The sequence below is a fragment of the Sarcophilus harrisii genome, chromosome 1, assembly GCF_902635505.1.
Source record: "Sarcophilus harrisii chromosome 1, mSarHar1.11, whole genome shotgun sequence".
Classification (NCBI taxonomy): domain Eukaryota; kingdom Metazoa; phylum Chordata; class Mammalia; order Dasyuromorphia; family Dasyuridae; genus Sarcophilus; species Sarcophilus harrisii.
The window spans coordinates 349,087,779-349,114,446 of NC_045426.1; the positions used below are offsets into that span (position 1 = coordinate 349,087,779).

General features: G+C 32.5%; 1 protein-coding gene and 1 pseudogene across 1 annotated transcript; both read left to right on the forward strand.

The window, feature by feature from the left end:
- Positions 1–334: 334 nt before the first annotated feature.
- LOC100925011 lies at positions 335–5,212 on the forward strand (annotated as a pseudogene).
- Positions 5,213–5,787: 575 nt separating this feature from the next.
- Positions 5,788–9,838, forward strand: LOC100925267 (olfactory receptor 2T6). The gene is made up of 2 exons (XM_012548666.2): positions 5,788–5,816; positions 8,863–9,838. The coding sequence occupies exons 1-2, from the start codon at positions 5,788–5,790 to the stop codon at positions 9,836–9,838; spliced, it is 1,005 nt and encodes a 334-aa protein (XP_012404120.2).
- The last annotated feature ends 16,830 nt before the right edge of the window (positions 9,839–26,668 follow it).

Here is a 26,668-nt window from a genome sequence, read left to right on the forward strand (position 1 = left end):
TGGGTAGAGATTATGTTATCCATTTTGCCCTTGAGGAATCTGAAGCTTGGAAATAGTTATTATCTTGCACATTGTCATATATCTAGTAAATGTCAAAGTTGAGATTTCAACTTAGATGATTTATCTAAAATTCTAGTGCCCTTTCCACTCTAACACACTCAGAATCATTTGGATATGAACTTCTACTTCTTAAGATATAGAGAGGAAAAGAAAAAAAACTCTTTTAAATAATAGAACTTATGTTTTATGGTAATGTGAGGAACACTTGTCTACTTCATACCCTTAATTTAGCTTCCATTAAAGCTCTATTCTAATGTCCCAGCATGGCATGAGGATGACCCTTGGTTCTTTAAGGCAAATGGAAGAAAGTGCAAATTCTATTAGGTCCTTTCAGGTCGAAGATTTTCAATTTGAAACCAATGGTAATGGACTATATTTTCTTCTTTTGGTGGGAATAGCCTAGAGCAGTTGACCAAGATCTGATTAATGATTTTGATCACAGCAATTTAAAAACAAACATAATTGGTATCAGTGAAGGGAATAGCCACACCAGTGAAATCATAAATTGTTGGAGTTCTGAAGTAGGTGGGATGGTCAATATAAAAGTACTGAACTAATGATTAGATTGGTCACTTTTCAGTCAGTTTATTCTAAATGCTTTTCAAAAGCAGTTATTTTAAATTATTAGCCTGTTTTATGATAAGTGGATTACAGACTTATCTGTTATCATTTCATCAGACTACATATGTTGAATAAGCTGATGGTTGAATCATGATAAAATAGAAGATAAGAGCCCTTGTGAGTGTACTGATAGTTAGGAGATAGTTATTTCTCAATTTTTATAGGTATGTTATAAATTCTACTATTTTATAAAAGTTAGTTATTGGAAAACTGTAATAGCATAATGGAGAATCTAATTAAATATATTTCATTAGCCCATTTTATAAATATAGTATTTTATGTTTATAAAGCCACTATAATACATTATTTTATTTGATCCTCACAATATACCTTTAAAAAACAAGTATTATTATCTACTTTTTTACAGATTCAGGGATTGGGCTTCAAAGAGGCAAACTGATAATTGGTGAGGAGCAGAGGTGGGATAAAATGTAGATTTTCTGAGTCCTAATTAGGTATGCTACACTACCTCAACATAAGACAGAATTGAACTCAGCAAAATGAATTAAATTCTCTAGTTAAACTGCTATTTTTTCTTATACTAGATCTTTATTTTTCTTGATTCAAGAGATTTGAATAGTAAGATCTACAGGGTTGTTTGGGGACTCCTCTTTCTCATTCTCTTTTTCTTCTTCTTCCATCATACAATTCTTTTAAAAATGTTTTATTGTTAGCTTTTGTTTTTTACATCACAATCAGTTTCTGATTTATTCCCTATACACATACACATCTGACAAAGAAATCATATCTGGCTGTGCATACAACTCTCCTTACTTAAAGTTCTAATCTATATTAGAAGAAGGAAATACATTTCATCAACAACTGTTCTCCAGGACTTAGAATTACAACTTCAATTAATCTGATACCAGCTGCCCTTTTGTGTGACTTTTATTTACTAATTAATTTACAATTAATTATTGTAAAAGTGAGTTCATATAAATCATTCTATGTTTCTCTCGGTTTTTATATTTATCATTTCACATGGCTTAATCAAATTTTATTATATTAATATACCAAAGCTTGCTTATTTTTCTAGTTTTTTTCCTAGCACAAAAAAGTCCTATTTAAAGTATTTTGGTATATGTGGAACCTCTGTCCTTGGGGTCTATTTTCAGTTTTAGGATTGCTGGGTTACAGAGTATGACATTTATTATGCAATTTTAGATTATATTCCAAAACTGCTAGACCTGCTCAAAACACCATTTACAACTTGTCAGTGTGTCTTTCCAGACAGTCCCTCAAAATTAGAATATTTTCATCTGTCATTTTTGCCAATTAAATGTATATTAAGTAAAACATTAGTTGCTAGAATTTGAATATTTTATTATTAATGATCTGAAGCATTTTTGCATGTTTATTCATAGTCTGCTGTTTCATTTAAAATGATTTGTTCATGTTCTTTGAGAACATATCATTTTGGGAATTAACTCATGGTTTAATATTTTGACATGTTGAATTGATGATGATGTTGAACAGTTGCATGACTAGTTCATGTTAGAAGATTCCTTCCTCCTTTCCTCCTTCCTTCTTTGTTTCCTTCCTTCCTCCTCTCCCACCCTCCCTCCCTCTTTTCCTTCTTTCCTTCCTTCCTTCCTCTCTCTCTTCCTTCCTTCCTTCCTTCCTTCTTTCCTTCCTTCCTTCCTTCCTTCCTTCCTCCCTCCCTCCCTCCCTCTCTTCCTCCCTTCCTTCCTCCTTCCCTCTCTTCCTCCCTCCCTCCCTCCTTTCCTTCCTTCCTTCCTTCCTTTCTTCCTTCCTTCCTTTCTTTCTCCCTCCCTCCCTTATCTTGCCAGATAAACTGCTCAATCAGTGCCCAAGATTGTCATGAAAGAAAATCAGAGGAAAAGAACTTAATTTCCCATTTTCAGTGGATTAAAGCAAAAATAGTGTGGAATGAGATAATGATCAGCTATGGAGTTTTTCATATTTAGAACTATAAAAGTATCTTAAGATTTACATATATATTTAGGAAATTTTTCATTTGTCTCCTTTTTCTTTTTAATAAATTTTCTATTATATGGGGAACATATATTTAGTTGATGTCAGTTTGCTGGAGCTATGATATACCTAATATATTTTGTCATAAAGTTCTACATTTGAATTTAGAGGATCTGAACTCAAATTCTTAATCACTTTGGGCTTCAATTTTCTCATCAATAAAATGAAAGAATAGGACTATTCTTTCCTCTGGGGTCTTTTCAAGCGCTATTTTCACCTCTAATCATAGGACATTTCTTTTCCTCTCATATTTTTTTTCCAGATTTTCCTTCTTTTCATACTATTCATTATTGTTTCCCTCATGTTCCATTCATTTATACAAATATTTATTAAATGATTACCTAGAATGGGAGAGGTAGTACCAGTGGAAGAAAAAGCAAAAATTTTAACTAGATGGAAAATGAAAGCTTTTCATTATCAGCATGAGCTAATGGGTATCCATCAGTTATCAGAAAGAAACTTTTTAATGTCAATATAGATTCTTCCTTGGTTACTGAAGAAAGCCAGACTGGTCCTGTCAGGTCTTAATCTTTATAAATAATGGTTGCTATCCAGGGTCTTGCTCTAGGTTTTGCTATCCTATGAAATTTCCTTAGAATAGTTTTCTTCCTAAGGTAAAATTATTCAGAAGCTTCCCTGAATCATTCACATTGAATTGCATTCTACTTGTTCACTGAGAACTCATACCAGTGACACTTTATATCAAAGTCTAAAAGAAATATATTCTGAGATTTCATTATCTAAAATAATTCAGCCTAAGGAATGAAATATTGATAATCCATATAGCACACCCTTAAGTTAAGTCTGAATTTCAATAGATAATTTTGTAGTTTATAGTTCTAACATCGTTTATATAGAACAATAACACAACTACCTTGGTTGGAAGGAAAACTAGATTCTAATATCAGTTCTGTTACTTACTAGCTGCAAAATGTTAGATAAGCCACTGCCTTCTTTCTGGGCCCTTTGTTTCTTTTTCCATATATAAAAGAAGAATTGTGCTATTTCATCAATAATGACCTTTCTATCTCTAATGTAATAGTGCTCTATTTACCATTCACATAGTAAAAATCAATACTGTCAAAAGTTGCTGAAAAGTCAGAAGAATGAATATTGAGAAAAGACATCATATTTGATAATTAGGAGATCATTAGTAACTTTGAAGAGAGCAGTTTTAGTTGAATGATGATAACACTGGAAATCAGACTTTAAGGGATTAAGAAGAGAGTGAGAGGAGAAAATTGTACCTATTGTAGATGATCTTTTAGAGGAATTTAGGTATGAAGAAAGGAAGAGATATAGTGCAATAATGTGAATGAATGGAAGAGCCAAGTGAGGTTTTTTCTTTTCAGGGTAAGGGAAATACACATATTTGTAGACAGTAGAAAATGAGTTGAGAGAGACAGACAGAAGCAGAGAGAGAGAGAGACAGAGAGACACAGAGAGAAACTGAGCATTAAATGAAAAAGTAGGGAGGACAGAGAGCTCAATCTATTAGACCTTAAACAAGCAGAGGGGTTAGCCTTGGTAAAGAGTAAGAAAACTTATATGTGTGAAGGGGAGAGGGGGGACAGAGTAGGAAAGAGTGTCAGAAGGCACTTGAGTAATGGATGATGAAGGAGGGAAAAGAGATAATTCATGGCAACTGGCCTCAACAACCTAAAACTTAAATAAAAGTTCAAATGGGGGAGGGGAATCCTCGATAATTTTAAAGAGCCTAAAAGAGTGCTGATACTAAAAAGAAAAGAAAAAAATAGAACTAGACCAGAGAGAGTAAAAGGGAGGTAGTAATAAGGCTTGAAAGATAGATTAGAATTAGATTATAAAGACATTTTAATGTCAGTCAAGAATTTTTATTTAATCTTTGAGGTTGGAAAGAGCTTCTGGAGTTTTTCAAACAGGGTAGTAACATTGTCAGACTACTCTTAAGAAAAATCAATGGCAATGGTGTGGAGTTAGTGAGGGGGAGATGCTTAAGACAGAGAGTCCAAATAAGAAGCTATTGCAAATTTTAAAAATTATTTTGACATGTAACTGGGGAAAATAAAATATTAAATTAAAAAAGAGGCTATTCCAATAGTTCGAGAGCTCTCTCTTTCTCTTGGCACTTCCTGTGGAAGGGTCACAATCTCTTCAATGGGACCTCCTATCCCTTGTATAACCCAAGCTCATCAAGAAGAGGACCAAAAAGTTCATCTAGCATCAGTCTGACAGACATGTCAAAATCAAGAGAAATTGGTCTAAACCAAAAGGCATTGACAAATTAAGTGCAAAGATGATTCCAGGGCCATATCTTGATGCTTAATATTAGTTATGGAAGCAATAAGAAGATAAAAGATGTTACCAAGTGGATTCAGAAAGGTTTTGGTGCTCATTGTCAAAGAGCTAGAAATGCTCCTGATATACAACAAATCTTACTGCCTTGAAATTGCGCACATTTCCTCTAAGAATCAAAAAAATCATTGCTGAGAGGGCAGTTCAGCTGGCCATCAAGATCACTAATCCAAATTCTAGAATGAGGAGTGAAAAAAAATGAATAAAAAGCTTTGCACATTTTTATTTGTGTTAAATTAACACTCAAACTACCAAAAAAAAAAAAAAGTTCAAGTGAGAAGTAATATGGGCCTGAAGTAGATCATAGGAATAGAGAGAAAGATGAGGATAATAAAGGACAGAAACAGCAAAATTTGGCAATTGATGATTTTTGTGAGATGAGAGTTGTTGTTTGTTATTTTTTTTGAAATTCTATAACATCACAGATTATATCTTGACTTGTGTATAAATTGGAGTAATAACAGAGTTGCACAAAGTTATTGACTTCACTCTCTTTTCCTGAGTCATTGAAGTCCAGTAGCAGGACAAAAGTCAAGACAACGCAGGATATTCTAGATTGTAGTGGATGACCTTGTAGTCTGACCTTGTAGTATAACCAAGATCTAAGTGCTTCATAGTGCCTACTTCAGCCACCTTCATGTCCATTGAAACAAATTGTTCTCCTCTACTCATTCCACCAGGGAAAGTCTTACATGTTTGGGGTAGACATCCTCCTAACTTAGTGAAAGGTTTGAGGCCTTTCAGTTGCCCTTAACCTGGTTCAGCCTACCTGCCAAGATGGTTTGCTGGATTGTAACTGCTGCAATGTAACAGCTAAGTCTAAGAGAGTTGGATGGCCCAGGTGGACACCAAAAGTAAATGAGCAGCCCTGAAAAGAGCTTAGCAAACCCTCACACCAGAGGTAGTCTTCCTGACTACCCACCACATCCCGACTGAGTATAAAGAGTTGAAGATCATGTCATAGTTGTGAATTCCAGATGCCTAGAATCACAAGAAATTAAAAAGAAAACTGGGTTCCTTCTTTTACTATGCCTGTATCTATAAGAAAAAGTAGCAGTATATAGTTCTAATTTTCAAGTCGGTAAGGGGTTTCTGGGAGGTGAATCTAGAGGTTGGAAACTTATTTCATTTTTACCTTCTTTTACGTAATCTAAAGTAGATTATAGATTATTTGTTGTTTGTCCTTCATTCTAGAAGAGGACCATGACATGAGGAAGGTTATGCCATGACATGTAAGTGAATTGTACTTAAGTGAGGGAGGGCTGTGCAAGGTCACCTGTTTCATTTTACTCTCCAGAGACATCTAGATTCAGTGACAAGATATAGGTCAGAATGACTGGAGACACCCTGGATGCAATGGGAAACCTTGGCCTTTTTATACTAAGGTCTTCAATGAGTCTCAGTTTGACCATGGCCTCACCCATTCAGCGATTAAGGCTAGGTAGCAGTTGAGCAAAGTATCTCCCCTTTCACTTAGACAAAAAAAAAAAAAAAAATCTAAACATACAAATAAATAAATAAATCTGGGAGGGGAAGACCTCAGGGTTTCTGACTAAACCCCTCCCTCCGTCCCTCCCTCTCTCCCTCTCTCTCTTCCTCCTTTCCTTCCTCATACCATATAGGTATCATACCTCTAACTACAGATACTCTTGAAAGCTTTTTTTTCTTTTCTTTTGGATCTATGGATCCTCCTAAAATATCTTTGGATTTACTGCTTAGATTTCTATCTTAAAGACCATGCCAATCTAATTCTCATTGCTTGGCTATCAATAGGTCCCAGGCCAAGCCCCATTTTGTCATTGTTTGGGTCCTGATTGATTCAGATTGAATATAAATAGCAATCATTTCTGTTTTGGCTAGAAAACTTAAAGGTTTTCCCCTCCCAGATTTATCTAATTTTTGTTTTGTTTTGTTTTGTTTTGACTAGATTAAAGAGGAGATTCTTTGCTTCAATTGTTACCTAACCTTAATCACTGAATGGGTGCGGGCTCATTCAAACGAGACCTGTTGAAGACCTTAGCTGAAAAAGGCTGAGGTGGCTCATTGCATGGAAGGCCACTTCCTATAGCCTTATGCAATGACACTAGTTGAAACAAGCTAGCTATAATATTGACTGAGGATGTAAATGAGGTTTGCTCCATTTCTGACTGAGACAGAAAATTGTTAACAATGCTAGAATATCAGGAATTTTGACTCAAGGATTTCTACATTTGGGTGAAGATTTCATTCATTTTTTGGTCTGTTTAGCTATGAGATGTATCCTCAGTTAGTATGAATGTGAGATAGAGGCAAGAAAGCACTGAGATGGAATCCCAGATACTGAAGTTCAGGTCCTAGTTCTGCAATCAGTGATTTAGGTGAGCCCATAGGCAAGATATTTTGCTTCTGTGATTGATCTCATGAAGTCTACTATTATTGAGTAGGTCCCAGATATAGTTATTCCTTTTTATTCTACTACAATTCTGTTCATTTCCTACTTTCATCTAGAAAATTAGAACTGTCTTATAAATGTCAGAATGAGATTTCCAGTACCTATTTGTGAGATTTTAAAACCAAATATCATTAGTATATACACATAATAATTGACTAAGTATCCATTAATACTCTCTACCTAAACTGTATAAGGAATAATATACATGAGCTCTGACTCTGAGGAAAAGTAATATGAAAATTAGAAGAAAGGAAACAAAAACCTTTCCTATTCTCATAATAGAAACTTATAATTCTTCCATTTAAGTACCTTAGGGCATTAATAACACTTTTAATATGTTTTAGGACTGAGAATATTGGTCATTGCATCCACTATCATAAAAGGAGATGAAATCTGCAACAGATCTATACAAGATTTTATTCAGTAGTTTATAGTATTCTAGTTTCCAATAAGTAGTATGGAGAATTAGGTATAATATCAATCTTAGAATTAGTTTTCTAACTTTAAAAATGTACCTTAAATGACATTAAATACAATTATAATCATTTTATCATTTTTTCTAACTTCTCTTTCTTGTAAAATCAATTAAAAAGTGAATGATACTGCTTGCTAAAAGCATGTTTCAGCTGTATAGATTAAGCTGAAATCATTAGATCCTGATTATATATATATATATATATAATATTTATAATTATGAAATGTAAACTATAATAATTTCATCTACATGATCCCATCTGGTTCCATTCAGGCACACGATTTTTTGTCTACCATGAACATGGTCCAGATAACACTTATCTCTAGTTATGTTTTAGTTTAGATAAATGGATTTCACCTATTTCCAAACAAGATTACTTGTTCTATTGAGTTGTCTGAATTTTCAGACCAACTCAATTAAATAATTCATTTAATTAACGGATTGTAAATTATTTTAATTAATGGTTTGAGAAACATGTATATATATATATATGTGTGTGTGTGTGTGTGTGTGTCTGTGTAAGTATGTGTGTGTGTGTATTATGTAACCCAAATGACATGAAGACTGTATTCACTTAATTTTATCAATATAATTGAATAAATTGGGCGACAAAATTTACTTACTAAATATTAATTTCTATTTGTGCTAGGTAGACAACTTCAGAATTTCACTAGGATGACAAGAATACAACTTAGAAGAGGGAAATGATATTTTCTACATATATTTATATTTATGTAATTATAATTTTACACATGTATTTTATATGAGATATATGATTATATAAATTATATGTTTGTGTATGTGTATAAAATTTACATGATTTTTATTTTTCAAACACTGTATCACTAACACTTTTTTTTCTTTTCAAGTCTCGTTTAGGTGAGTAAAAACTCTTGCCCATGGATGATTTCTCTTTTGGATGTTGATTCTTCTTTAATGACCCAAGGCGTCTCTCAACAGTAATAGATGGGTACAACAGAATGAATTATACTGACTTTTTCCTCATGGGGTTCTTTAGTCATAATGTGGCCTCAAGCTTCATTTTTATCATCATCTTCATCATTTTTTTAATTGCCTTGATGGCTAATGGTGCCATAATTTTCTTGATCAACACAGACATTCACCTCCACACACCCATGTACTTTCTACTCAGCCATCTCTCTTTCATTGATATCATATACATCACCACCATAGTCCCCAAGATGCTGGTAGACTATTTTTCAGGTGAGGGGACTATCTCTTTCATGGCTTGTACTGCTCAATATTTTCTCTATCAAACTTTTGTGGGAGCTGAGTTTTTCCTGCTGGGTCTTATGGCCTATGACCGCTATGTAGCTATCTGCTACCCTTTACAATACCCTGTTCTCATGAGTAGACAGATTTGTATCATAATATTGGTCAGCTCTTGGTTTGGGGGGTCTTTGGATAGTTTTCTTCTCACTCCCATCACAATGAGTCTACCATTCTGTGCTTCCCATAAGATCAATCACTTTTTCTGTGAGGCACCCACTATGCTGAGATTAGCATGTGGTGACAAAACTATCTATGAGATGGTGATGTATGTTTGCTGTGTCATGATGCTGCTAATCCCCTTCTCTGTAGTTATCACCTCCTACACTAAGATCCTCATCACTGTGCATTATATGAACTCATCAGAGGGGAGAAAGAAAGCCTTGACCACCTGTTCTTCACACATAATGGTGGTTACCTTATTCTATGGAGCAGCTTTATATACCTATATGCTGCCTCAATCATACCATACCCCAGTCAAGGATAAAATTTTTTCTGCCTTCTATACCATCCTTACACCCATGATTAATCCCCTCATTTATAGTCTGAGGAACAAGGATGTGACTGGAGCCATGAAGAGGGCACTGGGGAAGTGCAAAAGGATACCCAGGGTAATTGGAAGTGAATTCTAACAATCCAGATTCAAATCCAAATGGGGCAATTAGATAGCACAGTGGATTTACTGTTAGGCCTAGCGCCAGAAAGACTTGAGTTCAAATCCAACTTCAGATATTTACTAGCTCTATAATTCTGGGGTAAGTCATTTGACCTCTGTCTTCTTCAGTTTTCTCCACTGTAAAATATGAATCATAAAAACATCTACATCCTAGGACTGTGCGGAACAAATGAGACAATATCTGTAAAAAGTGCTTAGCATAGCACCTAGCACACAGTAGATATTTCATAAATACTTGTTCCTTTGCTTTCTCCTTGTCTCCCTGCATATGAATCAAGAACCAGGCAATTAATTTACTAACTCAGGTAATAATGATTTTAAAAATATATAAATTTGTTTCTCCCAACTATGGAAAGGTTCACAGGCAATAGTGGTATCAAAGCACAGCATTCTATTATGTATAAAAGTTTAGATTTCCATAGAACTATGATACTGAATCATACACCTGACAGGTTAAGGGAAAAAATAAAATCAAAAGATACTCTGCTCCCTCACTCCCTCCCTCTTTCCCTTTCCTCTTCCTCTCATCCTTTCTCTTTCATTTTCTTCCCTCCCTCTATGCAGCTGTCCCTCTCTTCTTTCTTAAGTTTGGTTATTTCAGTCAAATTATGTAGTAAATTTCTATATTTTGCATTCTATAGGCAAGACATCTGACTAATTATTAGTAATTTAAATTATTTCTTCTTGATTTCAGTCTCTACAGAAATTCCAAATTTTGTATAAGAATACATTAGTTTTTTTAAACTTGTATTTTTTTTGTGATGCTTGACCTATTTACAAAATAGTAAAGCAATCAAAAATATGTATCTCATTTCTGTATATGGAAAGATGGGGTAGAAACTTAATAAAAGTTTACTGATGAGAAAAACAACGGGATGCATTAGGAAGAACACTAAAGGGGTAGAGGCAAGGTGATGGAGAAAAACTAGAATACTGCCTGATCTCTCCTCAATTTCCATCAGGATCAACATTAAATAAAGCATCTAAAAGAATTCTGGATCTACAGGACTTATAAAAAGATGTAGTGAAACAATTTTTCAGCTGAAGATAATTTAGAAGGACTTTAGGAAAGGTCTGTTGTTAAGGGAGTGCAGCCTAATACAGATAATGTCGGAGCAAGCCAAGTACAGCATAGTTCAACAATCAAGACTCTTTGGTCCTACATCAGTAAGCCCTCAGGGCCTGGCACAGAAGATAAATTTTAGCTCCAGAATTGCTGGTACATGAAGCATGACTAGGCTAAGACATTACCGCTCAGTGGACAAGCTACTAACTTTTGAGATCCTAATGTAGAAAGCTGGTGAACAGACCTCAGGTCCCAGGCCTCTAGCAAAAGAAGTTTAGGACAGTGCCCTTGGTGCACCAGGAGCAAAATTCAACTTTAAAAGGATAGGATAAAAAATGAGCAAAAAGTGAGAAAATAGCCTTGACCGTAGAAAGCTACTATGGTGACAGGGTAAGATCCAAACACAAACTGAGAAGAGGACAACAATGTCAAAATTTCTGCTGTGATATGGAAAAACTCAAAAGGGATTTTAAAAAACAAATAAAAGGGGCAGCTAAGTGGAGCACTAGATAGATCACCAGTCCTGACTGAGTTCAAATCTGACCTCAGACACAACACTTCCTAGTTATGTGATCCTGGGCAAGTCACTTAACCCCAATTGCCTCAGCAAAACAAACAAACAACAACAACAAAAATAAGAGAGGTAGAAGAAAACTTGGGAAAAAAATATAAAAGATATGGGGGGACAATTCTGGGAAGATGGAGTAGTTTAGTAAATGTCAAGCTCTTCTGATAGCTCCCATAAACAGAAGAAATTTGCACCTCAAGTCAAATATGGACAGGTGAAAATTTGCATCTCAAGCTGAAAAATAAAGTGGACTTGGGGCAGAACAAGGATCCTCTTCTGGAAAAAAGAGCCCAGGATAGGAATTAATCAGTGTGAAGTGTAAACACTTTTAGACTAGCTCTGCAGAAACAACAAGTAGAGAACCCTGGGACCAGACAGGTTTGGCAGGAGCTTCAGATGGAAACACAGAAACTTTTATTTATAGGACAGTGTGGGGACTTGGGGTTCTGAGTCCAGGAAGACTGAAGAAACATCTGCTTATTAGAATTGCCAGACCCTGCTGTGCTACTGAGATGGGAAGGAGGGAGTTGGGGGAAAGGAACCAGCACACCTGATGCGAGCACTGGAAGCAAGAACTTTTATCGCTGTAAGCACTTGCAGAAAGGTAGAACTTTTAGTTTGAGGTTCCAGGACACTGGGGAGAGCTGAAATGGAGCTAGAGACACCATTCCCCCACACTGTGATTAAAGATAATTACACTAATATATCTCATTAAAAACAATGTAAAAGAAGAAAAGAAGAAAGATCCCAACCATAGAAACTTACTATGGAAATAGGGAAGACTGGAGTTCATCTTCAGAGAAAGAATGAAGTAAAAAAAAAAAAAAATACTTCAAAGAGTAATGTTAAATGGGTATCTGCCAAGAAAGAATTTATAGAAAAGTTCAAAAAAGACTTTAAGAATCAAGTACGGAAGATTGAGAAAAACATTTTTTTAAAAATCCAGGAAAAACAAGATTATGAAAAAAAAGTCAATCAACTAGAAAAAGGAGATAGAATCTTAAAGAAAATAACTCTTTGAAAATTAGAATTGGGTAAGGAGAAACCAGTGAAACTACAAGAGACCAAGAAATAACAAAATGAAATATAAAGTATGAAACAATAGAACAGAATGTGAAACATCTTATAAAGAAACAACAGATCTGGAGAAAAGATCAAGAAAAGAAAATATGAGGATAACTGGACTATCTAAAAGTTGTGACCAAAAAAAGAACATTGACACAATAATGCAAGAAATAATCCAAGAAAATTGTCCTCAAGTCATAGAACATGAAGGAAAAATAGGAAAAAAAAACTACTGTTCACACCTCAAAGAGACCCTTTATGGAAAACATATAGGAATATTATTGCCAAATTTTGAAAAACCCCAGGTCAAAGAGAAATTTTTGCAAGAAACAAGAAAAAAAAGACAATTTGAATATGGTGGAGCTACAATTAGATTTTACTTATTTATCAATAGCCACAGTAAAAGAATGCAGGTTCTGGAATCATATACAAGCAATCAAAAGAACTAGGTCTGTGGCCAAAAATGTCATATCCAGAAAAATCATCTGTCATACTGAATGAAAAAAAAAAGGATATTCAGTGAACTTACAGATTTTCAGAACTTTATTTCAACCAAATCGAAACTTAATAGAAAATTTAATATATAAGATCCAATATCAAAGATTTATTTCAGGGAACTTGACATGAACAAAATGCTTATATTTTACGTGGAAATGTATGTCATAAATTTAAGATTTATATCAGGAATTAGGTAGCTCAAAAGAAAGATTAGGGCAGAGTTGAGTATGATTTGATTCTAAAAAGCAAAATTGTCAAAATCTATAAAGAAACAAAAGGGGAGAAAATAGGATAATATGGGGTATAGAAGGATATATTGATTGATGGCAGTGGGACAAAGTGTGCAGATTAATGGGCAAGGGATAAAGGATAAGGTGGAATCTAGAAGCGTGTGTGGAGCTATAGTAGTTTGATATTAGTGTGTAGATACATGAAATAAATGGGGGGGGGAATATGGCATAGCATAAAGTGAGGTACAGAAGAGTGTTTAGAAATAGGGGGGTAATAAGGTTTGCAGATTAATGGGAATGGAATAAAGAGGAAAAGGAGGATGGGAAAGATAAGGGAGGGATCCATAGGTGGTAATTAAGTAATGGTAAGGCAAATTAAGGCGTGGAATTAAAGTACAAGAGTTAGCATATGAATTAAGAGATATATAGAAACAGCAAGAAGGATCTGTAGTAGAATTTATTAGAAAAAAATGTAGGGTTAGTAATTATTGATTTTAGATAAAGTCAAACAAAGATTCAATCAAGAAAGAAATCTACATTCTATGTCTACCATATTAAACTGTTTTAGATACATGTTTTATATGGGCAAATATATATATATATATATATATATATATATATATATATATATATATATATATATATTTTATATGTTTGTGTGTATCTGAGAATATGTGAGTATGTGTTTATGTGTATATGTGATATATGTGTATGTAAGTGTGGATGTGAATATATATATATATATATATATATATATATATCTGTTCTTAATTGTAGCCTGCTTGGGGGAGGTGGGGAGATGAAAGAGGAAAAAAGAATAAGGTAAAAAGTGAATAATAGAGAACAAAATAACAACCTACAAGGAAGCAAGGAGAAAAATGGACACCATGAATATAATATTCTATTATTATATATGCTTTCTTGAAATGGAAATTTATTGTTATCAATTTTGAATCCTCCCTGATATTCTGCTGGGCACATGACAATTTAAAATTTTTTTTCTTTTGTCTTTTTAAAATTTTTTTCTTATTTAGTATTCAGTAAAAAAACAAAAACAAAAACAAAAAACAAAGACATAAAATAAAATGTAAACAAGAAAAAAAAGAAAACTTTTTTTTTTTAATGAGATGTATGCAAAAGAGAGGCCACAGCTTGGAAGAGGAAGGACAAAAATTGACTGAAGAAAACTCCTTACGAAGTATAATTGAGGGAAAGGAGAGAGAAAATTATAAACGTGAAGATAGTTTGGAGGGAATACACAGTAATCATAACTATGAATGTGAATTGTACTAATGAAAGCAAATAACAGAGTGAATTAAAAACTAGAATTCTATAATACATTGTTTCCAAGAAATACATTTGAAGCAAAGAGATACATACAGGAGAAAGGTAAAAGGCTAGAGCAGAATAAATCATTCTTCAGCTGCAGAAGAAGAAAAGTAGGGATAGTAATCATGATCTCAGACAAAGCAAAAACAAAAATAGATCTCATTAACCTATAAGAAAGACAACAAAATCTTGCTAAAAAGGTACCATAGATAGTGAAGTAATATCAGTACTTAATATGTATGTACCAAGCGGTATAGTATCCATATTCTTAGAGGGAAGTTAAATTATTTACAGGAAGAAATAAATAGCAAAACTATACTAGTGGGGATTTTAACCTCTCTCTCTTAGCATTAGATAAATCTAACAAAAACCCCCATATAAATTAAGAAGTAAGTTAAGGAGGTGAATAGAATTTTAGAAAAGTTATATGATAAACTTCTGGAGAAAATTGATTCTGGATAGAAAGGAATATAAATTTTTTCTCGATGGTACAAGGAATCTGCACAAAAACTAACCTTGTATTATGGCATAAAATCTTCACAATCAAATGCAGAAAGGCAGAAATATTAAGAGCATTCTTTTCAGATCATGATACAATAAAGTCCTAATTGAAAACATTTAGTGGATCAAACAATAAATCATGGAAATAGTCAATAATATTATCAAAGAGAATGACAACAATGAAACTATATACCCAGACATATCCAAAACAATATTTAGGGGACATTTTATATTCCAAATGCTTTCAAGAATAAATTAGAGAAAGAACAGAATGATGAATTAGATAGGCAGCTAAAAAAGCTAGAAAAAGAACAAATTTCAGAAAACCCCCAATCAAATACCAAATTAGAAGATTAATAAAATTTAAAGTAAGAAGACTATTGCACTAATAAAACTAAGAATTAGTTTTATTGGGGGGAGGGGGAAGCAAACAATAAAACAGAAAAAAGTTGGTTAATTCCATTAAGAAAGAAGAAAACCAAATTACCAATATCAAAAATGAATTCACTACCAATGAAAAAGAAATTAAAGTTATAATTAGGAACAGTTTTGCCCACTGTATGTTAATAAATATGACAACAGAAGTGAAATGGATGAATATTTGCAAAAATATGAACTGCCCAGATTAACTGAAAAGGAAATAACAGAAATGTAAATAAACACTTCTTTTTCTTTAGAAAGAAATTGAAGAAGTCATCAATGAACTCTCTGAGAAAAAAATCTCCCAGGATTAGTTGGATCTACAAGTGGATTCTACCAAACATTTAAAGAACAATTTATTTCAATCCTATATAAACTATCGAAAAAATAATAAACCAGAACAAAAAAACATAGACCAATTTCCATAATGAATATTGCTGCAAAAATTTTTAAATAAAATATTAGCTAAAAGGGCACAGCAATTTATCATTAGGATTATACACTATGACCAGATGGGATTTATTATAACAGAGGTTGTAAGGCTGATTCAATACTAGGAATACTATCAGCATGATTGACTGTATCAATAAGAAAACTGAAAAAAAATATGATTATCTCAATTGGTACAGAAAAGCTTTTTAACAAAATACAGCACCTTTCCTATTAAAAAAAAACAAACAAACATTAGAGAACATAGGAATAAATGGAGTTTTCCTTAAAATGATACAAAATGATAAAAAGATAGTATCTTTCTAATACAGTGGTGAGGAAGTCTGGCTGGTGGGAAATCATTTGCTAAAGAAACCATAGACTATGATGAGGTGAAAGCTGAGTATAACAATGTACCTTTACTTGAATTTTATAAGCTAATAATTTTGTATGACACATGAATGATATTATAAATATTGAATGACAGTTGGCAGAAACTCCCCCTCCATCCCATTTTGATTTAAAATCATCAATAAGTATTATCTCTAATAGGAATAAGCTAGAAGCTTTCTTAATAAGACCAAGCATGAAGCAGAGATGTCCATTATCACATTATTATTTAATACAGTACTAGAAATATTAGCTTTAGCAATGAAAAAAGAAAAATTAATTGAAGAAATTAGATCAGGCAATGAGGAAACAAAACTATTTTTGTAAATGACATGATGTCATGCTTAGGAGAATCTGAGAACCAACTAAAAATTGCTTCAAATAATTAACAACTTTAGCAAAGTTGCAGGATATAAAATAAATCCACAAAAATCATTGGTATTTCCATATATTTCCAACAAAGCCCAACAGCAAGAGATAAAAAGTGAAATTCCATTTAAAATAACTGTGGACAATATAAAACATTTGGAAGTTTATCTTCCAAGACAAACCCAGGAATTATATGGACACAGTTGTAAAACATTTTTCATACAAATAAAACAGATCTAAACAACTGGAAAATATCAATCACTCATGGGTAAGTTGAGCTAAATTAATTTACTTATTCAGTGCCTTTCTAATCAATCTATCAAAAAGCATTTTATAAAACTAGAGAAAATAATAACAAAATTCATTTGGAAGAACAAAAATTCAAGAATATCAAAGGAATGAATGAAAAAATGCAAAAGAAAGTGTCCAAATCTAAAACTATATTATAACACAGCAATTATCAAAACTATTGGTATGGTCTAAGAAATAGAGTGGTGGATCAGTGGAACAGGTTAGATATATTACATAGTAAATGATGATAGACATTTTATTGTTTAATAAATCAAAGATTCCAACTTATGGTATGAGAACTCATTATTTGACAAAAACTTCTGGAAAAACTGGAAAATATTATTATTAGAAACATAGACCAACATCTCACATCCTGTATCATGATTAGCTCAGAGTAAGTACATGATTTAGACATAAAGGGCATATCACAAGCAAATTAGGAGAGCAAGAGAGATAAAAAAATAGTTTATCTGTAAGATCTAATTGAAATTACATTATATTTCATGTGATTCAAATTACATTAAATTTAAAAATGTGGAAAAACTGGAACACTAATACATTGTTAGTAGAATTATGGACTGATCCAATCATTTTGTAAAACAATTTGAAACAATGTCCAAAGAGCTATAAAACCATGCATCATTTTTGTTCCAGCAGTTCCACTATTATGTCTATCCCAAAGAGATCATAAAAAGGGAAAAGGATCCACAAGCACAAAAATATTTATAACTTTTATTTTTGTTGTAGCAAAGAATTAAACATTGAAAAAATGCCCATCAACCGAGGAATGGCTGAGCAAGTTGTAGTATATGAACATAATGGAATACTATTGTTCTATAAGAAATGATGAGAACACCAATTTCAGAAAAACTTGGAAAGACAATATGAACTGAAGCAAAGTGAAGTGAGCAGAATAAGGAGAACATTGTATACAATAATAACAACATTGCATAATGATCAAGTATGATAGAATTGGCTTTTCTCAGCAATAAAATTATATAAGACATATTTTCAAAAGGCTCATGATGGAAAATGTTATCCATGTTTAGAGGAAGAACTATGGATTCTGAAAGCAGATCAAAGAATACTAATTTCGCTTCTTTTTATTGTTTTCCCTTTTGTTCTAATTTTTCTTCCACAACATGTCTTTAGTGAAAATATATTGTCTGATTATACATATATAACCTATATCAGATTATTTGCTGTCTCTTGGAAATGAGGTCTGGAATTCAAAATCTTATGAAAGTGAATTGAAAACTATCTTTACATGTATTTGGAAAGAATAAAATACCATTAAGTGGAGAAAACAAAAGAAAGAACACTAAATTTGGTTTCAGTTTTTTCAAGCTTCAACCTATTTTCTGGCTGCATAAACTATGGAAAATTATTTCAGCTCCTTTAAACTCATTATTCTGTTCCATAAAATAAGAATAATGAAATGGTGTCAAAATTACTTAATCTAAGAAGTAATTCTGATGTCTTCTTTTTATAATATCAATGATCACATTTGTCTTCTTTTGCTAACACTAATCTGACTCATAATGTCTGACCTTGACCAGATGAAACTAGATTACCAACAAAAGATTATCAACAAGAGAAAGAAAGAAAAATTACATTTAAAATATGTGTGGACAATATAAAATATTTGGAAGTTTACCTATATAATTACCCAGGAATTATATGGACACTGTTATAAAACACTTCACACAAATAAAACATATCTAAACAGTATAAAAATATCAATATTTATGGGCTAAACTAATTTACTTATTCATATTTACTTATAATTTGATTTATCAAAAATTATAGAGCTAGAGAAAATAATAACAAAAGTCATTTGGAAGAACAAAAGTTCAAGAATATCAAAGGAATGATTCTTTACTTAATTCTCTGTCAAATGAGTCCTGAATTTTGTGCCAAAAGCATGTTTTTTTAAAATTCTGTGGTTTTAAAGAATGCACATTACTTGGACTGGAAATCATGTCCTCATTGAGCAAATGATGTGAGAAATATATTGCTGCACTGAGAAGCAGAATTGATCCAGATTTATAGAAATTCCTAAATGGAGATGGAATATTGGAATATTTTCATACTTTCATCTATGTCACAGGTTATGAAAGATTAAGAAATTTATCAGTATATGGAACTTAACACACTTAAAACCTATGAAGTGATATTATATGAGCCCAACTAAAATATTATAAGCTATCATCAAGACTAAGTTGGAAAAATGGATTTTATTAAAAATATATTGATTTATTATTTATTATGTTTATTATTAACATTAATAATACCAATCAAACATATTAATAATGTATTTATTATCAAAGGCAATTAAACATACTCATAATGTATTATTAAAGGTGTTGATATAAAAAATGTTATATGTTTTCATGATGGTATTAAAGAATATTAAAATCTTGTCAACTCAGTACCATATTGTATAAAACAAATGACTATAGTAAAAGGATATTTTGCATATTAAAATTTGTTATGGTATAAAAAGGATTTATGTCAAGATTTCAAATTATTTTACTTTGTCTTAAGTAACTCACACATTATTATGGGGCAGAACTCTGTACTTAAAACAAGGATTCTTACAAAGTGTTGTCAGTGGAATTGATATAGACAATGATTATCTAGTTTAGCATGGTGATAGTTCTCTAAGTTTAGTATGATTGATTTAATCTTATAACAAATAATGTTTCCTCAGTGTAGAGCATATAAGCGGGGACTAAGAGCCAGATTCATTCAGAGCCAGAGAAAACAAGTGGACTGGAAGTGGGAGCTCAAGCTCTTGGAGCCAAAGGGAGCCAGCTTCATTTCCATCTTCATCATCCTAGTGTGGCTGGCCTCCTGCATTTCCCCCACTGATACCAAAGCCAGTCAGAAAGCTAGCCTGGGTCCCAGGCAAGGAAACTAGATTGTGAAGGAGATAATAAAGGATTTGGACTTGGCTATTCTTGTGGTGATTACTGAACTGAAAAGAAGGCTGCCCAGAGACCTCCAAAATACCACCAAGAACACTACAACACATCACTACAGTATTTGAACTACATGCCTCATGGGGTTGTTCTAAAGAAAATGATTTGTAAAACTTTTTTATTGCTATGTAAAGGTGAGTTATAATACCTATCCTATATACCTAGCAGTTATATGTGAGGAGGATATAAGGTTGTGACTGTGAAAGAAAGCTGTTAACTACAATACATCTAGAGATGTATAATAACTGGGTTAGGAAAATGGAATGGGAAAGATGCTTATTTCCTAAAGTATCTGGCCTGCTGTGCCTATTTCTTGAGGCTAATTAATGTTCTTCTTGTTGTGTGGCCACATACCTAAGAGTCATTTTCATCTGTGTCCTATCATTCATTCCCATATTCTTCTGTTTCCTCCATAGGTTTATCAGCCAAACTTATGGAGGCCTAGGCAGTACTCTTAGGGATCAAACACTCTTCTTCCACTGTGACTGAACTTGATCATATGAAAGAGGTACACTATCCTCTGTGATAATATCCCTGCCCATAATTGAATTTTCCCAGGCACCAGGATGTTTAATTAGAGTTCTGATAAATGATGCATAAGAAATGTAATGTTCCCAATCTTCCAACTCAGAATAGGAAGCTGAGAAAATATAACTTTCATAGGGAAGCCATCTAAAGGCTTAGATATAAGAATTGTAAAAGAATTTAGGTCCCTTTTTGACACTGAAAAGCATGTTGTCAAAAAGATACAATAAGATTAATTTGTGAAAATCCAAAGAAAAACCTTTGCATACTACTAGGGAACATTGGAATGAGTTGCTTATAAAGAAGCTGATAAAATTCACTCTATTTGATTGACTACCAAACTGGACTTGGGGTGGTAGTGGCAAAGACTTCTAAATTTAGTTGCCATAATGAGAAGAACAATGAATTTAGAGTAAAAAAGTCTGGACTGGAGACCTATTACCTAGCTTGATGATGATAGAGATGACTCAAAGAATCTCTGAGTCTAAATTTCCTTTCTATAAAATAACAATAAAAATACTTGCCCTACCAATCTCATCTCAAAGGGTTCTTATAAACTATAAGTTAATATGAAAATGTAAATAGTAGTTATGGTAATTAATAAACATTAAGATCCATTTTCATTCATTCAAGTTCCTTTCATAAAGGGAAAGAGATCTGAGGTCTGAGAATACAAATACAAACAACAAGAAAGATAGTCCTTTCTCTCATGGTACTTGCAGTCTAATGGGAAAGACAACAATGGCTGAAAAGATTGGGTAGGGTGAGGTAGAAAGTAGTCATGGAGCATTTGGAGAAATTTGATGAGTCAAGAATGGAAATGTGAGAGGACTAGAATGACTATGGTGCTGCGGGCAAGTATGCTGGGGAATGATGGAGAAGTCCAATGTGTCAGGAAATCAATCCAAAAGAAGATGGAAAGAGTGACTACAGAACTCTGTAAGAAGTATCTGGAATAAAAGGGTCATAGTCCATAGATGTAGATCCAGGGCAATGGATGCCTCCCCATTACATTTTAGGAATAGAGAGACTACAGGAGAAGTGACTGGATTTAGGACTGATGCAGGGGAAAGTAAGTCTTTATAATTTATATACTTAATTCTGTTCTAACTTATGTCTCACCCTCTATTAGAGTGTAAGCTCTGTAGGGACAGATATTTCATTATTTTTCATCTTTATACCTCTCCCCACTGCCCAGTGCCTTGCATATATTACAATAATAAAAAATCTTGGCCCTGCAATCAAGAGGACCTGAGTTCAAATACAGCCTTAGACTCTTGACAATTACTAGTTGTGTGACCCTGAGCAAGTAACAAAATTACACAAATTCATTAATTGTGGGCATTTGTTTTTTCTGTGATCAAAATCCAGTTCTCTGATGAGAGCTTCTCTTTACTCAGGGAGACTCGTGTTTGTAGAGCTAACATGACCTGATTGAGTTTGTCAGAACTTTTTCTAGCTTATGCTGCTATTTTTTTACCCAAGAACTTCATTAGAATAAAAATTAGTGAAGTCCTTACACATCATAGGCACATAATAATTATTTGCTTAATTGAAATGAATTTCCTCATAACTTCATGAAATAGTTGAAATGTTATCCCGACAATGCAGGTAAGAAAAATGAGGTTGGAGAGGTTAAGTTAGTAATTTAGAATCCATTACTCTTTCCATATTAGAAATGCCAGGCATATTGCCTGGCAGCTTCACCATTAAAAAGCAAATAGTTCATTTGGAAACTACTGAAAATCAGTATCCTTAAGGATTTTGTTTGATATCTTCTTGGATTAGAATCACAAAAATCATTGAATTAATATTCAAATATTCAAAATTCTAGAAACAATCTTAAATGTTTTCTATCTGCTTGATTTTACAGAACAGAGGAAGTAATTCTTATATTGCAACTTGGTAGCATTATAACTAGAAATCAGGTCTTCTGAATTCTTATTCAGAACTTTTCCAATACAAATTATTACCTCAATGGTACTAGGGCTGCCTACATCCTTAAATAGTAAATTTAGGTACTTAAAATACTCTTGACCTATGTAATTTAATTATTCATTGATTCATTTATCTTAGAGTCCTAGAAATGAATGGAACCTCAAAAATGTGAGTCTAGAGAATCTTTCCCTTTTTTGATAGACTTTGGTAGTCTCATGAAGTATATGAACGCTTTCTAAGAATGATCTTTTTAAATGCATAACATAGAACATAAAGGGATACAAAGGAAATCAGTTATTTTGAAATAATTATCAAAATATTTTTAAAAAGAGTTGATGGACCTAAAGTTAAAAACTTTTAATAGAATTCAATTAAGTAGTCTTACAGATAAGAAAATTGAAATCTGGAGAGATACAATTTTATTCTCAACATCAAAGAACTGATAAATGGCAGAACCAAAATTAACACTTTTCCTCCATCTTGATTCCCATCATGATTCTCTTTTCTACCACAGCAAGATTCACTTTTACAATTATTTTAACTGTCATGACATTAAAAGGAACCAAAGTGATATTCCTATTGTTTTTGATTGATGAACAAGCTTGCATAAACCAGTGTGGCATAAATATTTTGCATCAAGTCTAAAATATTTCCTCCTTCTGTTAAAATGCTAAAAAAACAAAAGCATCATTTTTCCTTTTATCATTACTCTCAGAGGTAAGAAGCATCAATAATGATTTATTTAAAAAAAATAAACAAATTTCATCATCAGCTTGGAACATAGGGAAATGGCAAATAACTTTTAAAAATCCCTTGTGTTTTTGTTTCTATGAGGTTCATTCTCTCAGCATTATCTGCACTCTGTAAATCAAGTTCTATTTAACTGTCTAATTGATTCCTTTTGGGATTCTTAAAAAAGAAATGGATTTCATCCATGAGAAACCTCATTACTATTTAAAACATTCCAGTTGCTCTCACAGTAAATTATTTAAGCCCTTTGTCTTCCTTAGCTCTGGCTCTTCAAAGAGCCCATTTTACTAAATGGGCCTAGAAGAAATCATCATTCTGTGACTGTCTATAGTCTCGCCCTTCTTATGTGTCAACAGGTATTTTCTCTCCTGGTTTCTAGATGTGCCCTTGAGGAAGGTAGGAAATAAGTATTTTTGACCACACTGGAAGAATAGTGACATTAGTGATTTCCACATCTAAGTCTCTTATATATTATCACCATGTTTTTTCCTATCCTTGATTATACTTTCTTTTCCAGAGTTTTATTACCAGAATATCTAATACTTAGGCTTTTATAATCTTGAACAATATCTATAGTCATATCACTTCCACAGCATCTAAAGAGAAACCCATTTCTCTACAGAATTAGGTTATGGGAAAATTCTAAAGCTATCCTAGGTACCAAAAACTCAAAGAGACATCTTCCTCTCAAGTCCAAGAGATCTTAGAATAAAACTTAGACTAGTGTCCCTTATCTCTTTAGCATAGATAAAAATGTGGACTCACTATCTCTTTTCTGTATTAGCGTAAAGGATTAGATCTACTGGTTTTTCAAATATTTGTTTTCTTTAAATCTCAGTTATCCTTTAGATTACTTTTCTTAAAACCACAGAATGTTATATCTGAAAGAGACATTTATAAATCTCCTTATTTTTCAGATTAAGCAAATTGTCATTCAAATTGCCCCAAGTTACAGAGATGGCAAGTTGACAGATTCGAAACTAGTACACAATTTTTCTTTTTTTCTTCTTCCCCTTTAAAACACATTTAAAACAAATCTTTCTGTATAAATCCTAATCACTGAGTCCAGCAATGGATTTATTGCTTGGTAAAGTTAACTATAATTCTTTCTTTTTCAGTTCTCAGTGTTTCCTTTGCAATTCAGGATGATTTTTTTTTTTTTTTGCAAGGATTAGCACATTCAAGTAAATCACATAAATTAAAAGATATAACAAGGCCTAAGGATTAAGAACCATTAGGTTCTTGGGTTGTGGTAGAAGTTCAAGTGCAAATAGTACTTTAATGTATATATTTGCTATCTGATAGAGTTTACTATCCTTAGTTATTAGGTTTTAGATTTGTATATCAAGGGATGAAGAACAGTTATAGTGATACAATAAAAATTAAACAGTATGGGCTATGATGACCATTTATAGGAAGTGAAATTAAAGCTGTGTGATTCAGTAATGTAGCATAAAAAGCCCTGGAACTGAAATACAAAATTATGCCAGTTCTGTGATATATTATCTGTGTGATTTTGAATGTTCACCTCACCTTTCTTAACCTTTTTCTTTATCTTTGAAATAGCATATTTTAAGCAGCTATGAAAATCAACTTGTTGTTAATCAAACTATTGCAGAATCATTTCTGTCAGCAAACTGAAGGAGAATTTTCCTAATGTTGCAAATAGTCTGAGACTCAATTATTATTGTTTTCAGAGTTCATACAATGCTATGTGATCATGATATTGAAGAAGTGAGTAATGGCCTTTCTATCTCTGACATTCTATAATAATATGATTGAAAAGTATACTTAAACAGATTTTTTGGGGGGCCAGTGATCAGTGAATCAGTGAAATTCGCGCTGACCCATATCATAAATAGCAGTTTTTTTTAAACGTGTAAAAATAAGTCCTTATTGCTACATTTTACTGTAAAAAGTATCAGTATTCTCTTTTCTGTGGGTCTGGGGAGTGTAATGTTACAGATTCTCTAGCTATGAGGATAAAACATAATGAAATAAAATCATTAGAGAAGGAATAGTATATAGACTGAAGAAAAAGCTCTATGATTTTAGGCAAATGACAAATTTTCTGAGTCTCAGTTTCTTTATTTGGTAAATTAGAAAAAAACTTATGCTGCCTATCTCAAGATTATTATGAAGTTCAAATGAGATGATAAATGTGAAAGGACTCTGTATCCTATAGATATATAAGTGTGAACTTCGTTATTTTTCTCATATAAAAGAATCACTTTCTAATAATATTTTATATTTGCATAATGTTTATGAATTTTCAGACGTTTTTTCATCATATCATTTGATCTTCAGAAACTTATGAGGACAGTAGGGTAGTTATTCCAATTCCCTTTCAAAATATGTAGAAATTAAAATATTAAATAGCTTTCCTATGGTTGTATAGTTAATAATAAAATAGTATTTAAGATGTAGATCTCCTAATTTGTACTCCCAAGTCCCAGTTTCTGCTTTCTCTCTCTGTATAAAAAGTGATTCTTTTTTTCCTTAACATTTTTTAATATATTTTGTTTTAAAAAGCACTTTTGTTCCCAAATATACCCTCCCTTTTCTCAGAGAATTAAAAAAATATAAAAACAGAAAAGTGGTTTAACAAGACAACATATTGACAGTTAATATCGTGCTGTTTTTCACACTCAACATCCCCCATGTTTGCAAAAAAAGGAGAAAAGTTAATTTCTTATCTCTTCTTTGAAGGCAAACTTGAGAAAATGGATTTTTCTATCACTTTCATGTCTAGCTACTCCTAACTGAACTCCTAGTTATCTGATAAGTGGCAATAGTTTGCATACAAACTCTGACCAAAATGTCCTAATTAAAAATCCATTAAAAAATGGATGTGCTTATATCACCATCACAACCATAATCATCATCATCTTCTTCATCCCCATTGTCATTGTTGTCATCATCATAATAAATTTTATTATAATTTCCTAAAATCATACACTAATACCTCATTTTACTATGAATTTTTAAATACTGGAGTAAGAAATAATTATTATTTTGATAATAACATATTTATATAGTGTTTTCATGTATAATATTGATTTCTTCATAACCCTGTAAATTAAATATTATTATTCACATTTTACAGAAGATGGAAACTGAAGTCCTAACGCAAGAAACTGGTCCAAGGTCACACAGGTAGAAGTGGGAAAAGATCTAAAATATAGATGTTATGACTTCAAGCTTGGAATCATAACATTTTATAACACAACATTTGAAGGGTTTATTTATTTATTTATTTTAAAATAACACCACAGAATCCTCTATTCTCTGTGGATATCCTCAGTGTCTTTCTTACCAATTGCCAAACCTCCCTAATTTCATAACATCATAGATTCTTATTATCACAAGGTTATCTATTTTACTAAAGCAAGATTGCCCTCCACAGTATTCCCAAGTGTTCATCCAACCTTTT

Bases quoted from the DNA above. Each gene is read 5' to 3' on its own strand.
- LOC100925267 (XM_012548666.2), top strand. From the start codon at position 5,788: ATGGTTTGCTGGATTGTAACTGCTGCAAT. The intron at 5,817-8,862 runs GTAACAGCTAAG...TAATGACCCAAG, and splicing joins TGGATTGTAACTGCTGCAAT to GCGTCTCTCAACAGTAATAG.